Below are 15,704 nucleotides of genomic sequence, written 5' to 3'. Positions count from 1 at the left end.
ACGATCTCAGTGGAATGAAACGGAATGGAAATGAGCTTTGGAATGAAGAGATGACTGACTGAGATCAATAGATCAGTCGATCGTTATCAAAGCGCAAAGAAATCCTCGATGGGAGGAGCTTAAAGACAGCCAAAAGTGCTACTATCCTCTCATTTCACTTTATGAAACAAATGGGAATTGAAACACTAGCTGAAATGAAAATATTCAAACGATCTCTGGGCGATCAGAGATGATAGAGCGTTCGAGACGAGCTTAAAGGTGAAGTGCAGCAAAAGCCAACAAGAAAACTAATAGGCAAATGCAATGAATGGTACTTGGAACAACATCTGAAATAAGCGTAACTGAAACATATTCAATGGATTGTGATTTCAAAGCAAACAGTGCTTCTCGAAGAATCAATTTCAGCGAAAGTCAACAGTGCCTTTCCTAGTATACAATAGAAACATATGTGGCATGGTCTGATAATGAGGCAAGGTGCACGATGGTATCAGGTAACAAACGAGTCATATTCAGTGAATTCAAATTATAACATCAAATGGCGTGAGATCAATTTAGGATCTGTTTCGTTTTGCTGTAAGTCTCGAGTGGAATAGGTCTATACGAGATTGCCTATAGAGTTGGCGATATAATAATATATGTAATATATGAAATGTATATAGATTATATAGAGGAAAATATCTTGCAAATTATTTAGCAACATACAGTTATTATAAAATAATCTCATTCGCATATATTCATATATGTTATATAATATTTTTTTATATTTTACATTTCATTTTTATGTTACATTATATTTGTAGAAAGTTTCGGCTTATAGGGAGGAACCTTTACAATTTTATATATGTATATACATATATATAGTATAGTAGATAGGTGTGGCATGTAAGGGAGTTCATATAAGAAGAAACCTTAAGCTGTATATATATATAGAAGGTAGTAAATTCCGAAATACGAGGGACCGTCGTTATACCCAAAAGGCGCTACAACCGTATAAGTTCGCTCATAAAAGTTTGTCTGGGGACCAGAATTTTCCTCGCTATAACCGTACACAGGCTATAAGCGGAGACGTTATAGCCGGGTTCTACTGTATTTATACATTGGGCTATAGATCTTAGTCTTAAATAGGCTTTAAAGCTGCGGCATAAACGAGTCTGTCTGGCGATCTGACGCCAGGTAGAATGCATTGGTCTACGACTCGTCCGTCGTCCGTATTTTCACTAGCATTAGCATATTTCCCTTACTGTCCCACATTGAATTGTATAAGAAAAGGGAAGGGTAGCGAGCAGAGGAGAGGTGAGGCGAGGCGGGGCGGGACAAACGGAAGGAAGAACAACGAAATAGTGTAGCAGTGAGTGGGATCTGTTTGATCTGATCACATAATACCTGAAGAGTAGCGTGATCGTTGATCAGCCGATTGCCAATTGCGAATTGCGAATTGCCAATTGCATAAGGGCCTGGCGAGCTGTTTACTGTTTGTTGTGCGAGTGCCAAGTGATTAACACCCGCCAACAAAATGGCAGACGAAACGTTTACGAATCGCGCCGCAAAGAAGACGAGCGAAAAAACGCTGCCAAAGCGAAGGAAATCAATAAAAAATACTTTGATTTTCATGTTTTTCATTATATTTTTTTATTTCTTGTTCAATTTTTGTTGCTTTTTTTTTCAATCTTTATCTTTTTTTTGTTTCAATATATAAAAATACTGTTTTAAATATATATTCATAAATATATATATATATATATTTATTTATATATATATTTAGGGGCACGTATGGATATAAAGTTTTGCGCAAAAAAAAACATCTCTTGTATATAAATATATATTGTATATATGTATATTGTATATAGATATAATATAGATGTAAATATACTATATATATAGATATATAACTAGATATCTATATGATTCTTTATATGCATCCGCAGTTTTTAACAATTTATTCAAATTTTGTTTGTTGTTTTTTCATATCACAAGAATTTTCAATTTACCAAAAAAAAAAAAAAAAATACATGTATATAATTAGTGCATATATATATAATATATCTATTCTTAACAATTATATATATATATATATAAAAGTCTATATATATTTATCAACTATAGATGAATTACACATTTGATTAGTTCCCGTTTTGTTAACTCAATTCTGTGGGCTGGCCACGCCCACGCTTCTTTTCTTAGCCATGACAACAAAATTCATAGATGTGTGTGTGCACTTGTGTGTATGTGTATGTGTGTATGTTCGTTTTTCATTTTGTTTTGTTTTTAAAGCTTTTTCTTACAAACGTTTCAATTTCATTATTTTTAACTCAGTTGCTGCAGTTGCATTTGCATTTGTTGTTGTTGTTGTTGTTGTTGTTATTTTGAATACCCTTGCAGCAAGCATATATACATACATATACATACACATATAGAGTTTTCTATGGACACTGTCATAGGAACAATTGCATTTGAAAATTAAAAAAAAAAAAATAAATAAATAAATAAAAATAATATAAATAATAAAAAAAAATAAAAATTATTTTTAATATTTTAGTTTAATTTTTAATAATTTTCTTTATGTTTTTCGTTGCTGTTTTTCAATAAACAATTGTTCCTTAAATATATCAATCCAATATTAATCCAACATCCATATATCAAATATATATATATATATATACATATGTATATATTCAACTTCGCTGCGAAAATATTTCCAAACAATTCAGTTTTTTTTGTTCTTTCAAATTATCGTAAAAATTCTTTAGTTAATTCGTGTTTCTGCTTGATTATATTCCATTCGTTTTTGTACATAATTAATTTAGTTATTTACACAAACAAAACTAAAAAAAAAAAAATAGTACGCTTAAATTATAGTAAAAAAAAGGCTTAAAATAATTTTAAAATAATTAATTAAATGTTTAATGTATACAAAAAAAATATATATTAAATGTGGCTTAAACATAATTTGTGGCTAAAAGTAAAAAAAAAAAAAAAAAATATGTTTATTTTAATTTTAATTACAATTAAAAATATTTTGTTTTTATTTGTGTTTGTTTTAATATATGACAATTGCTTAGGTATATATAAGTGTGTGTGTGTGTGTGTGGGTGGGTGTGGGGCGGGGCTTGATATGTTTTTGTTTTTGTTTTTATTTTTTTGTTGGCTTTTGGAAGTAATTGATTAATTATATTTGAATTAAATTTAACAATTAAAAAACAAACAAAAAAAATAGTTTTTTTTCTTTTGTTTTCTTCTTCTTCTTCTTTTTAGACTTTTCCTTAAGCTGTAACTTACAAGGCCCAGGAAGAGGCCCTAGGCCACGCCCCCAAACGCTTGCTAAGGTGGGTGGTTCGATGGCTGCTGCGGCTGCCGCTTAGGCCAGCAGCGTGATGGGCGCCGCCCGGCTGCTGCTGTTGGGCGTGGCCGTCGGCGGACCGCCAGCCGCAGCGGAGTTAAGACGTGCCAGCGCCTCCTGGTCGAGCCAGCGCTGCAGCTGCTGCTGCTGCATCAGGTTGTCGTTGTAGACGGGGGCATGCAGCTGCAGACTGAGGCTGTAGCCGTGCGTGGAGGAGGAGCTGGCGCTGGGGCTGTCGCTGTAGGTGGAGGAGCTGCTCTCGTAGCCGGACACGGGCGAGCCCTTGGGGCAGCAGAAGCCGATGGGCGAGAGCGCCGGCGCCGAGAATGGGCTGAGCACGTTGATTGTGGGCGTGGCGGGCTTGCTGCCCCCACAATTGCTGCTGTTGCTGCTGCTGCTGCTGCTGCAGCTGTTGCTGCCTTGAAAGTGCTGCTGCTGCTGCTGCTGCTGAGGACTCCCGGCGTGAAACGGCGGCAGCGCTGCCGCGCCGGCTGCATAGGGCATCAGCAGCGATGGCGGCGGCGGCGACTGAAAGCAACTGTTGCTGCTGCCGCCGGCAAAGGGATGATTGCTCCAGATGATCGGCTCCCGCTGCTTGGGCGTCACCCGCTTCTTTTTCTTGCTGCTGGCGCCGCTGCTGCCATTGAGCGTGGCGTGCTCCTCGTCATCGGCATCCGCATCGCACTCGTCCTCGACGCGCAGCTCCAGCTGCTCCGGCTCCTGCTCCTGCTCCTGCTCCTGCTCCCGCTCCCGCTCCCGCTCCTCCTCCTCCTGGGCTGCACTCTCGTCTAGCAGATAGGGCTTGAAGAGCTTCACCTGCTTGGCGGGCAGCTTGTGCTCGGCAACAGTTGCTGCTGCCGCTGCTGTTGCCGCCTCAGTCTCGGCCTCCGCCTCCGCTTCCGCTTCAACATCGATGTCCACGTCGTCCTCCGCCTCGTTGTCGCTGGGCTCGCTCTTGATGGCCTCCAGTTTGCTCAGCTTGTCCGCCGGGCTGCTGCTGCTGCCGCTGCTGTCGCCATGCCACAGCGTTTGGGCCGCGCGCTTGCGACAACCCAGCGGCAATGATTGCTGCTGCTGCTGCTGCTGCTGTTGGTCTAGCTGCAACTGTTGCTGCTGCTCGCGCTGGCGTCGCGCCGCGCTGCTCAGCGACAGATCCATGGGCGCGGGCAGTGTCAAATAGTAGGCGTAGGGCAGCGGCTGTTGTTGCGCCGTTGCATGTTGCTGCGGTGCGGGCTGAGGAATGTGCTGGCTGCTGCTGTTGCTGCTGTCGTTGTTACTGCTGTTGCTGTTGTTGCTGGTGGGTATTGGCACGGCATTTGGCACTTGTTGCTGCTGTAGACTTGGGCAATATGGCAACGTTGTGGCGCTGCTGCAACTGTTGCTGCTGTTGCTGTTGCTGCTGCTGTTGTTGTTGTTGTGGCAATTGTTGGTGGTGTTGCTGCTGCTGCTGCTGCTGTTGTTGGCAAAGGCTGCCACCACGGCGGCAATTTTGGCTGCCGACAGCGTGTAGCTGCTGCTGCCAGTGCCGCCGGCAACAGTTGCTGCCGTACCATTGCTGTGGGGCAGCAGAGGCGGCGGCGGTGGTGGCGGTGCCAGCGGCGGGGCTGCCGCTGCGGCTGCCAACTGATGCGGATGCGGATGGGCATGGGGCGTGGCAAATCCATTCGCAAGCATCGGATGAGAGCGCGCGGCAGCAAATGCTGCTGCCAGAGAGGCGGCCGCTGCCGCCTGGTAATGGCGATGATGATGCTGGGCGGCGACCAGGGCATGGGGCAGCTGATGGAACTGGTGCGGCTTCATTGGCGCTGCTGGCGGCACCAACTGTTGCGGCGGTGGCGGCGGCTGCAGCTGTTGCTGCTGGTGCAGATGCTGCTGCTGCTGCAATTGCTGCTGATGATGATGCTGCTGCTGCAATTGTTGCTGCTGCTGTTGCTGCTGGTGCAAATGCTGCTGCTGCTGCTGTTGCTGCTGCTGCTGCTGATGCTGGTGCTGGTTGTTGGCCACCGACGAGCGCAAATTGGGCTCGCATTGCAGCCACTTCTGTATCTGCCGCCGATGAATGTTGTACTTGCGCGCCGTCGCGCGCTGGTTGCCCTTGCAGTCGTTGTCATGGCGGTACGACTCGAGCACCTGCAGCTTGAACTGCGGCGTGAAGATGCGACGTGAGCCCATTTTGGGGCTGCAGGCGCTGCTGCTGCTGCTGTTGCTGTTGCTGTTGCCAATGCTGTTGCCATTGCCATTGCTGTTGCTGTTGCTGTTGCTGTTGCTGGCACTGCCATTGCTGTGGCGCTCAGCAACAGTTGCTGTCGAGTCCTTGGCAGGTCGCTTGTGTTGCTCCTGTTGGTTAAAGCTCAATGCGGCGGCTGCTGCCATGGCTGCTGCTGCTGCTGCGGCGGCGGCAATGCTGCTGCTGCTGCTATTGTTGTTGTTATTATTGTTGTTTATCGAACTTTGTTCGCTGTTATCCATTTTAGTTGCTCGGGCAATATTTGCCTTGTAGTTTGTAAAACGTTTTGTATATCAAAAATAGTATTTACAATATAACGTATTTATATATACTTCTTTATAAATATATACAGTTAGTTTTCAATGTGCTTCAACAGTTGCTGGTGGCGTTGTTGTTGTAGCTGTTGCTACTTGCTGGCGACGCTGGCGACGCTTGCGCTTTCATAACTCGCGATCTGGCAGCGCTGGCACTGGAAACAAGTGAGCGCAACAACAAAAACACGTTAACGTTGTCGTCTTGGAAAAACAACGAGAAACAAAAAGTTGTTGTTTTTTATTTGATATTTGTTTTTTGGTTGCTTTTTGTATTTGTTTTTTGCTTCTTGTTTTTGCTTTTTGATTTTTCTTTTGTATTGGTTGTTGCTTTGATATTCTTATTAATATTATTATTTGTAATTTGCTTGTGGACTGTTGTAAATGTTAGATGAAAGAACACATGAGCACAACACAAAAAAAATATAGTATATATTTGTACATATGTGAAATTTGTAGCTTGAATTCATTTGCACACACAAAAACACACAGAGAAAAATATTGTTGCTCTTGTTTGGCAACGCGACGCGATCCGCAACCGCACGGCAAGGAATCCAAAACACAATTGTTCTGCCCGCTGCGTTCTACGTTCTAGACTGGCTGGCCCGTCGTTGTCGGCGCTGCTGCTGCTGCTGCTGCTGGCGCTGACGCTCACACACACACACATATACACGTACACGACGTAGACGTACAAGTGTGCGCGCGAGAACGAAACGAAACGAATCGAACTGAAATGAACGAATGAACGCAGCACTAGCACAGCGCACAGCTCACGCGCGCGCCTCTCAGTCTGAGAGTATGAGTGCAGTCGACGCTCTGTCTGCCTGTGTGCGTGTGCCTGTATGTGCGTGTGTGTGTGCCTGCGTATCTGTGTGCGTTCTAATAGCTCATCAGGCGAAGTCGCAGCAGCAACAGCAACAACGCCGACAGCGCAGCAAGTGTGCGTGCATCTGTGTGTGAGTGTGAACGAGTCAGACACTTGGCGGGCCCAAGAGTCGCCGCCGCCGCCGCCAGACCAAACCAGTTGTTGTTATTGCTATTGTTGTTGTTGTTCTTGCTGCTCTTGCTGTTGTTGCTTTTGCAGCCAAGCCAGCAGCAACAGCGCTGAGCATTGCAGACAAACTGACGACAATCGTCGGCGAGGTGTCTGCGCTCCTGTATTATGCATGCATGTACATATGTATGCATGTGTGCGTGTATGTGCCTATGTGTGTGTGTGTGTGAGTGAATATGTTGAATGACTGTGAGTGTATGTGTGTGAGAATACTTCTTGTTGTGCTCATGATGGAATAACATACAAATAAATATGTGTGTATATATATATATATATATATATATATATATATATATATATATATATATATATATATATATATATATATATATATATATATATAAATATAAATATATTATTCCATCATGGTTGTGCTTGTTGCGACCGCGGCGCTTTTGTGTGGCTGGTGTAGAGTTGATTTTCTGCTCCGACCGACGACCGACGACCGACGACCGACGGCCGTCGGCCGACGCATCGGACAGAAGGGGACGGACACAAACGACGATTGCTGGCCCTGCCCCCGGGCACAGCCCAGCCGCCTGCCTAACCACAGGCTGACTAACTGACAAGCGCTGTGTGGTGTGCAGGCCACTCAGACTGAGCAGACTGTGGGGCAAATACAGTTTGTCATGAATACAAAAATGCTCAAAATGATCAATGATCAATAATTATATTATTATGATCTAAATAGAAATTTATTGCTACTCATATAAGTATTATTAGAACCAAATAGATATTCGAAGTACTAATAAGTTAAAAAATTCAATTCATAAGTCATCATATGCATAGTTTATTTTTTATCCAAGCGTAATTTCTCATTTTCCTTTTTAATTCAATTTTCAGTTAACCCAACGGACCCACTGTGCAGTTGCTCTTGTGGCTGTGCGCCAAAGGAATAACAGCGGCGACTGTAAACCGCGTTGCGGCAACTGCAGCCAACTTGCGCTACAATTTCGCTAGCTCTGCCAGTTTACACGGATACACACGCACACATACTAAACGTAAAGTGCATACACAGTGCATGAGAGTGTGTGTGTATGTGCAAAAGTGTATGTGAGTCGTGGCTGCCAGACATTCTGGCACTAGGGCTCGGCTCGGCCGACATGTTTAGTGCTTTTGCTTTTGCTCTGTCGCCTCGACGCAGCGTCAAATCGTCACATGAACTTGTTGAGCGCTCGCCGTCGTACGATTTGTGTATGTGTGTGTGTGATTGTAGAAGAGGGGTTTGAGTGCGCGCCATGCCGTTGCCTCTCTGACTCTCGCTCTCTTTGGTTATGCTCTGTGCATGCATATATTTCTTTGCAAGTGTGTGCGTCTGTGTGTTACGTACACAATCGAGAATCAACTGTTGAATGTGTAATGCGCTGGTGTGCGCTGCCTCACGATGGAATAACATGTTATTCCATTATGAGAGCGATGCATTTTTTTTTTGTTTTTCGTTTTTTCTTGCTGCTGCTGCTCATGAATGTATACATACATATATGTTAGCATGTGTGTGTGCGTGTGTTTTGTGGTTGATGTTTATATGCAATTGTGTGTGTGGTTGTTTTTGGCTGTGGGTGCATTAGTCGTCTTAGCTGCTATCATCAAGCGATGCTGCCGTAGCCGCCACCTGACTAAGCTCAAAGACAAAAGGGCATAGAACGCAGCGTGGCATAAGTACAATAACAAATCCAACTGCACTAAAAAAACAACGATAGCATAGAACGGCAGCAGCAACAACAACAGTACATGTAGCAGCAGCAGCAACAGTGGGCCGCACTTGTTGCAAATGACAAACGAAATTCGCTGTCCGAACGCGCAGAGACAAAAATCTGCGCTGTTGCTTGCTGCTGCCGATGTCGCTGTCGCTGTCGCTACTGCGGTCGCAGCCTCTCTCTGCTGCTGCTGTGCTGCCGCGCCGATCGTCGTCAACTGGAATTCATGAATGAAACACATATGCATGTGTTTGTGTGACTTTGCTGGCGTTATTGCTGTTGTTGTTGTTGCTGTGACGACTGCATGTGTATGCAAATTCATAAATAAAAAATGTGTTCTCTGTCTATGGTAAGTTGTTGTTGCCGTCACTGTTGTCGTTGTTGTTGCCGTAGCCGTTGTAGCCAGCATCATTTGCGCGTGCGATATTGAAGAGTAGTCGAAGCGAGGACCCAATCGAGCTAAAACGAGGCATAAACCAAAAGAGTCGAAAGACTCACGCAACATGATTAGAGGTGCTCGTCCAAAGACACCAACAACAACTACTACAACAACAACAGCAGCAATAATGCCGATAAAAAGCATTGACTCACCTAGTCAAAGCAAGAGGCGACGCGTCGTTCGCTCGCTCGTTCACTTGCTCGGCTTGCTGATGATGGCCGATGATAGATCGCTGCTACTCAGCATTGCGCACGCCTTGGCGTGAACGAGATGGGGCGAGCGAGAGAGGGATAGTGAGAGTCGAGCGAGGCTTCCAGGCAGAAGAGGACACTGGACGCTGGACACTGGACCTCAGCGCGCATAGATTCCCACGTCGTTGCCTATGCCTTTGCCTTTACTTTGTTGTTGCTGTGCTTCTTATTCACCTTGTTGTTGTTGCAGTTGTTATTGGCATCCCAACACGCCCCAAAAAAAAAAAAAAAAAAAAAAAAAGAGTACGACGCGTTGTCTGGCAACGTTGAGCGCTGCCTCGTCCCCGCGCTCGCCCACCCCTTTACCAATACTAATGCAACGCCGACGCCGACGCCTGCACATGAAAATGTTTTTGAATTGCATTTCCAAGTAACAAACAACAACAACAAAAACAGCATTAACATCAAGCGCCCAAGGAATAACAAAAAGCAAAAAGCGAACGAAAAAAAAAAAGTTGAAAAAGAACGAAAACTTAAATAACAACAACAACTACACAGGCAGCGCTACATGTGTGTGAGTGTGTGTGTGTGCGTGTTTAAAATAAAATCAAAAGAATTCCACTTTTGTGGCCCCGTCGGCTTCTAAATCGATTTATCAAAAAGAAGAAAACAACTAAAAACAAAAAAACAAAAAAAATAACACAAGAGAGAAAAAAACACATTCAAGTAAAAAGCGGAAAAGACGCAGGCAAAGAGATAAAAATTGAATATAAAAAGGTAAAGGTAACGTAAAAATCGAAAACCTATACACACAATAGATGCACACACACACACACATGCAGACAGAGACAGACACATGAATTGATTAAAAAGTTGATGGAGTAAAAAAAAAAAAAAAAAACAAAACAAAAAATCATTTGGTCAACGAAGGAGTCGGCGCGCACCGGAGGGGGAGCGGAGAGAGTGGAGAGGGGGACATCTTGAAGCACAAAGGGCGCGGTACGATCGTGTGGGCAGCGAGCGGCGAGCAGCGGCGAGCGGAAACGGGGCGACACATAAAAGCGACAGCGCAAGAAGGAGAGAGATAGAGCTGGAGAGCAGACGTGGGCAAAGGGGAACGGAGTGCGGGGCCAAATGGTATTGGGCCCGAGCCCGACGCCGTGCTGTCTGCCTGCGAATGCGGAGCATAAACCCACACAGGCAAGCATCAAGCTATATAAACACATACACACACACACACACAGAGAGAGCTATATACATATGTATGTATAAATATATGTATAAATATATATGTACATTGGTGTATATAGAGAAACGAGTCGGACCCGTGGAGTGGGCAGGGGCAACACTTGGAGACAGCAACTCAAAAGATCGACGCGCACGCGCAACCCAATCCCAGCTTAACTAAGCCAAAGCCAAAGCCAAAGCCAAACCAAATGAAACCGAATCGATAAGTCGACGCATAATAATAATATAATCTGTATACATAGATATGTATATACATATATATCCATATGTATATATGCGCAAGCAAGATCAACGTTGATAGTTCGGATAATATCAGGTTATACCATAATATTGTCAAGTTTCTATATAGAATTGGCCAAGACAAAGATACCAGGACTATAAATAGAATATATGAGCTTATACACATTATATATACATATATGATTCATCGGATATTAGCAATTGGCTAAGGTAAAGATTACAGCATATATAGATATTAGATATCCATAGATTATCCATTGGATATTGGCAATGGGCTAAGGAAAAGACATGAGGATTGCATATGTGCTGATCAAAGTCATATAGAATAAGCGTATATTATATATTAGATATATTATATGATTCATCGAATACGAGCAATTGACTATGGGAAATATATCAGGATTATATCTAGAATATATTAGCCCATAGTCATATTTGATTTACATATAGGAATATGGAAATTGAATATGGGAAAGATATGAGGAAAGAGTACAGAATACATCTGCTTATATGCACAGATAATAGGCAGACATGATCCATCAAATATGAATGTTATGTTAAAGGCAAATATAATTAGTCCCATATTGATGAGTTATTATATAATGACTGCTAATAGGTTTCACTCCTGAGGCATAGCATTCCGAATGATGTCATATAAAGGCTATAAAGACTATATCAATTGGCCCTTATCAGGCGAAACATCTATTTATATAGCTATACTCTAGATTAAATATGATGACGATAAGACATTAAGTGGCTCAGGAATGACATTTCTAATGCAAATTAGAATACAGTTTACACGATGGACTTTGATTTTTTAGAGGGATTACCAAAGTCAAAATAGGGGCCTGGATCCACTGATTCTGTATACCCTAAAAACAACTTGAGATATATATAAAATATGAATAATACCTAAGCAAAGTAAATCAATGAATGAATGAATGAAGTTTATATATATATATATATATATATATATATATATATATATATATATATATATATATATATATATATATATATATATATCCATAAGAAGTGTATAAATAAATATCATAAATACATATATTGACGATACAACTCTATATGTAATACCCATTTTCGTTTACCTTTTGTCACAGAATCGTCTTTCAAATGAAACTTGATTTAGTGCCCGTCGCATTTTCATGACTAATTGTGAAGTATATACATATATATATATACAGTAGCACTACGAAAAAATAAAATTGGATGAATTAGCCATGAGTTTTTTATTGTTTTGGGCGATAACAGCAAACAAAGGGCGCACAGAGTATAGCTAAGCTCAATGCGATAAAAAAAAAGAAAAAAACACTATTAAAAACAAAATGATCAAATTATATTTTACCAGAAGGTGTTATATGGCTATATAGATATAGATATGTATTTTGTGGACATGCCATTCGACTGATACATTTTCTTTTGTTCCAAGATTGTTCCATATATAGATAGTGCTCTCACACACACACACACACGCACGCATACGTACTTACGTACAGCTAGTTATCGTGGCTAACTAATCAGCTTGTAAGCATTTAGCTTTGGGCTATAAGAAAGTAGAACAGCAAACAGTTTCGCTTGGGTATCTGATTTGTATACCCTATATGGATGGAGTACCTATAATTTGAATTATGTTATGTGAAAACCAGATATATATAATCAGTTTGTAGATCTACGAAGCTCTATCTGCAGTAACTGTCCAAATATCAAGTAGAACATGATCATATTTTTTTTTTCCGCGAAATGTATCATATATTATTAAATATATTATATATTTTTTTTATCTTTTAAGCATATCTCGAAGACTTTAAGAGCTGACTCAAATTGAGTATAAGTAGAATCACTTTATATATGTATACTAAGTTCATGAATAAGGACATTGATGTTTTTCATACGATATTTATTTTTTTCAGGAGATTAAAATTAATATCAAATGAACACTAACTTAAGATTTAAGCACTGAGAACTCACGCCTGACGATAGCTATACTTGCCCGAGGTCTCATTAAATCCCCATCAAAATTCTTTTGTTAGATCTCTAGCTAAACTAGGTGAGACTTGAGTAGCACTTCTTACAGGGTAGCTGCTAGTCAGGTTTGTTGCTCACTCTCTGACGTTATCACCCCCCGGTCGCCTACCCCTTTGCACGTGGCTTAATCACGGTTCCGATATCGAAAACTCAAGCTCATTGTAATGGGGGCGACTGTTCCCAGTTGATTGACTCAGACTAGACCCAATCACAGAATGTTTAGTTAATTAGGCACCCGATAAGTCACCGCCGTAATACCAATTCTCTTCCAGTGCAATTGCCCATTACGCAAGCATTCCCATTGCCAGCGTTTTGTTTCCGGGCCCAGCCTAGACTTTGTGGCAATCGTTGACCAGTCTGACTAACTGAGTTTCTGGACTACAGCCCAACAATCCCTTCCCTTCCCTTCCCCACCCCATCTCATCGTTTCAGATCGCCTGAGCTGGAGCTGCAAGCTACGTTTATCGGCGTGTGCAGGCATCCAGCGGATCTGTCTAAGCACACTCCAACGAATATTGATATTCATTTATGCACATAATCCCAAATTAACTGTGTGTAAATCCCATGCGCAAGTTTTATGGCCCTCCCATATAACAAGTTGGCCATGTGAAGGCTTTCAGTCGAGCTCGAGTATCAATTGAAATTCAATATCTTCGAGTTGAGTTCGTTCGATTTCCGTGACTCATCCCATTCGACTCTATCCAAGTTTCCCGACTCTCGCTCATATTGTTCAAGTTAATCAAGCAGTCATTTTCATTTTGCTAACCTGAGTTACTTCATTGCCATTCCGATTTCAATGATCTTTTCTACAATATATTTTATATAGTTCCTCGAATCAATAAACACGTCTTTAAGTCAAGCTCTTTAGCTTCTTCTTCCTCTGTTGTACTGATCATCGATTCACATTTCAATTCATCAATTTGCGAGCTGATAACTCAAAGTCAAAGATCATATGATTGTTTTAATCAACCGATTTAGTCATGTAGTCCAGATAGGCCTATATACATATATATAAGTTTATATGTAATATTATTTGCACCGATTGAGTAACAGACTAACTGATTGATTGACGTTTATGTTTTGTGTTCTAAGTGCAATTCAAATGCAATTCGATCAGAGATTCTAGGGCTGTTCCATTCGAATTCCCTATAAATCTGGTCATAGGGTTTTTGATTGTTCAAATACGTTTATATCTTATTAGATAAACACTTATAAAGTATATATACATATATGTACAATATAAGTAGAAGCTTTACAATTTTCAGTACAGCTCTTATATATATCTACATATAATTTATTGATATATTCTCACAAATATGTATTTATTTGTTGAAATACTCTTAGCTCATCCGACTTGTTATATCCGAATTTTTTATATAGAAAATTCAAACTATTTATTATAATAATATATAATATCATTCTATAATAATATATATCATTATATAATAGAATCTATATCGATTGATATATTCGTAAAAATAATTATTTATTTGTTGAATAATCTGAGTTCAGTCGATTTGTTATATAAAGATGCCCAGCTCTCTAAACAGAAAAATGTTTACATTCGTAGTACCTGTATATGTATGTCAATTACAGTGATTCACTTGATCTTGTTTCAGATCGAACTGCATTCAATTCATCAATTCAACGCTGATAAGCTGCTGTCAAAGAGCGAACGATCGTCTCGATCAACCGATTCAATCATTTCATTCTCAAATCTATAGATCGTCTATATATATATATATAGTATACACTTAAATATATATGTATATGTATATATGTACATACATATATGAAGCGAATGCATCTAGAGGCTTCAATCTGTTTGTATGTTCTACATTTTCGACGTTTCTTCTCTTTTCGAAGATCGTTACGATCGATGCCTGGAAATTTCCGCAACATAAATATTTTTGAAAACCGAGCTGAAGGCAGCCCCAAAGTCCAAGTCGCGGCCCTGCATAGTTGCCAGCCAAAGGATCATTTGGCGATCGTTTCATTTACAGCACGATCTTGGCCAATTCCAGGTAAACACAGTGCCCGGACACTGGAACTCTGGGAGCTGCCAGTGGAGCCAACTGCTGACTGGCTGACTGGCTGGAACGCTGGTCGATCTCAGGCGCCTAATGGATAGTTCTTCTTGGAAAAGAAAGCGGCCTGCCTTAAAGGAACGTGGCCGGGGCCCATGGTCAATCGCGTCTCAGGCATGACGAGGGTTTCAATGCTACATATATACATATATATATATATATGTATACATTTGTGTGTGTGTGTGGGGCTGTGGCGAGAGACAGAGGCAGACATTGGGCCGCCGAAGCTGGAGGCGCATAAAAATGCACCAACATACACACACACCCATACAAAAAATGTACAGGCATACATACATACATACATACGTATGTATAGCCCCTGTGTGTGTGTGTGTGTGTGTGTGTGAAAGGCGGCAACGCGCGCGAAGGCAAAACTTTTATTAACTTTTCCAAGAATTGGAATTTCTTGGATCCTGTGTGCCTGTTGCTGTTTCGCTTCGCTTCGACTGACTTTAAATGCGGTTGCTGCTCATGCGAAGCTGCGGCTCGCCTCCTCTCCTCTCTTCATGTACACACACACACACGTACACATTATCGAGTGAGCTTCAGGTGTTGTTGGGTTTCGATCTGGCATCTCTTTGCTAGTTAGCAAACGCCGCAAAAGTCGCCGTCGCCGTCGCAGTCGCAGTCCCAGCATTCTTTAGCTGGCAACTGACCTGACGTTAGCCGCTGGCTAGCAGCAGGGAGCGAGAGCAGGAGAGAGGACGGGAGAGAGAGGGGTTTGCGGGTCTTGGCGTTGCCACCGTTGTGTCCAACGTCGTCGTCAATTTGAGTCAATTTCTGTTCGGTGCCGCCGCAACGAAATGAATCGAACGAAACTGAACGAAAAG

General features: G+C 41.8%; 1 protein-coding gene across 1 annotated transcript; it reads right to left on the bottom strand.

The window, feature by feature from the left end:
* Nucleotides 1-3,181: 3,181 nt before the first annotated feature.
* On the bottom strand, nt 3,182-6,175 carry LOC6584828 (putative uncharacterized protein DDB_G0291608). Its single transcript, XM_032732363.2, has one exon. It carries the CDS (start codon nt 5,804-5,806, stop codon nt 3,356-3,358), a length of 2,451 nt encoding a protein of 816 aa, XP_032588254.1. The 5' UTR covers nt 5,807-6,175; the 3' UTR covers nt 3,182-3,355.
* Nucleotides 6,176-15,704: the final 9,529 nt, after the last annotated feature.

This window comes from Drosophila mojavensis, unplaced genomic scaffold (genome assembly GCF_018153725.1).
Source record: "Drosophila mojavensis isolate 15081-1352.22 unplaced genomic scaffold, ASM1815372v1 contig_136, whole genome shotgun sequence".
In the NCBI taxonomy this organism is placed as follows: domain Eukaryota; kingdom Metazoa; phylum Arthropoda; class Insecta; order Diptera; family Drosophilidae; genus Drosophila; species Drosophila mojavensis.
Note: the sequence above shows the minus strand (reverse complement) of the source record. Positions and strands in the feature narration are given on the sequence as shown.

Coding starts and splice junctions, on each gene's coding strand:
- LOC6584828 (XM_032732363.2), bottom strand. CDS start 5,806: ATGGATAACAGCGAACAAAGTTCGATAAACAACAATAATAACAACAAC.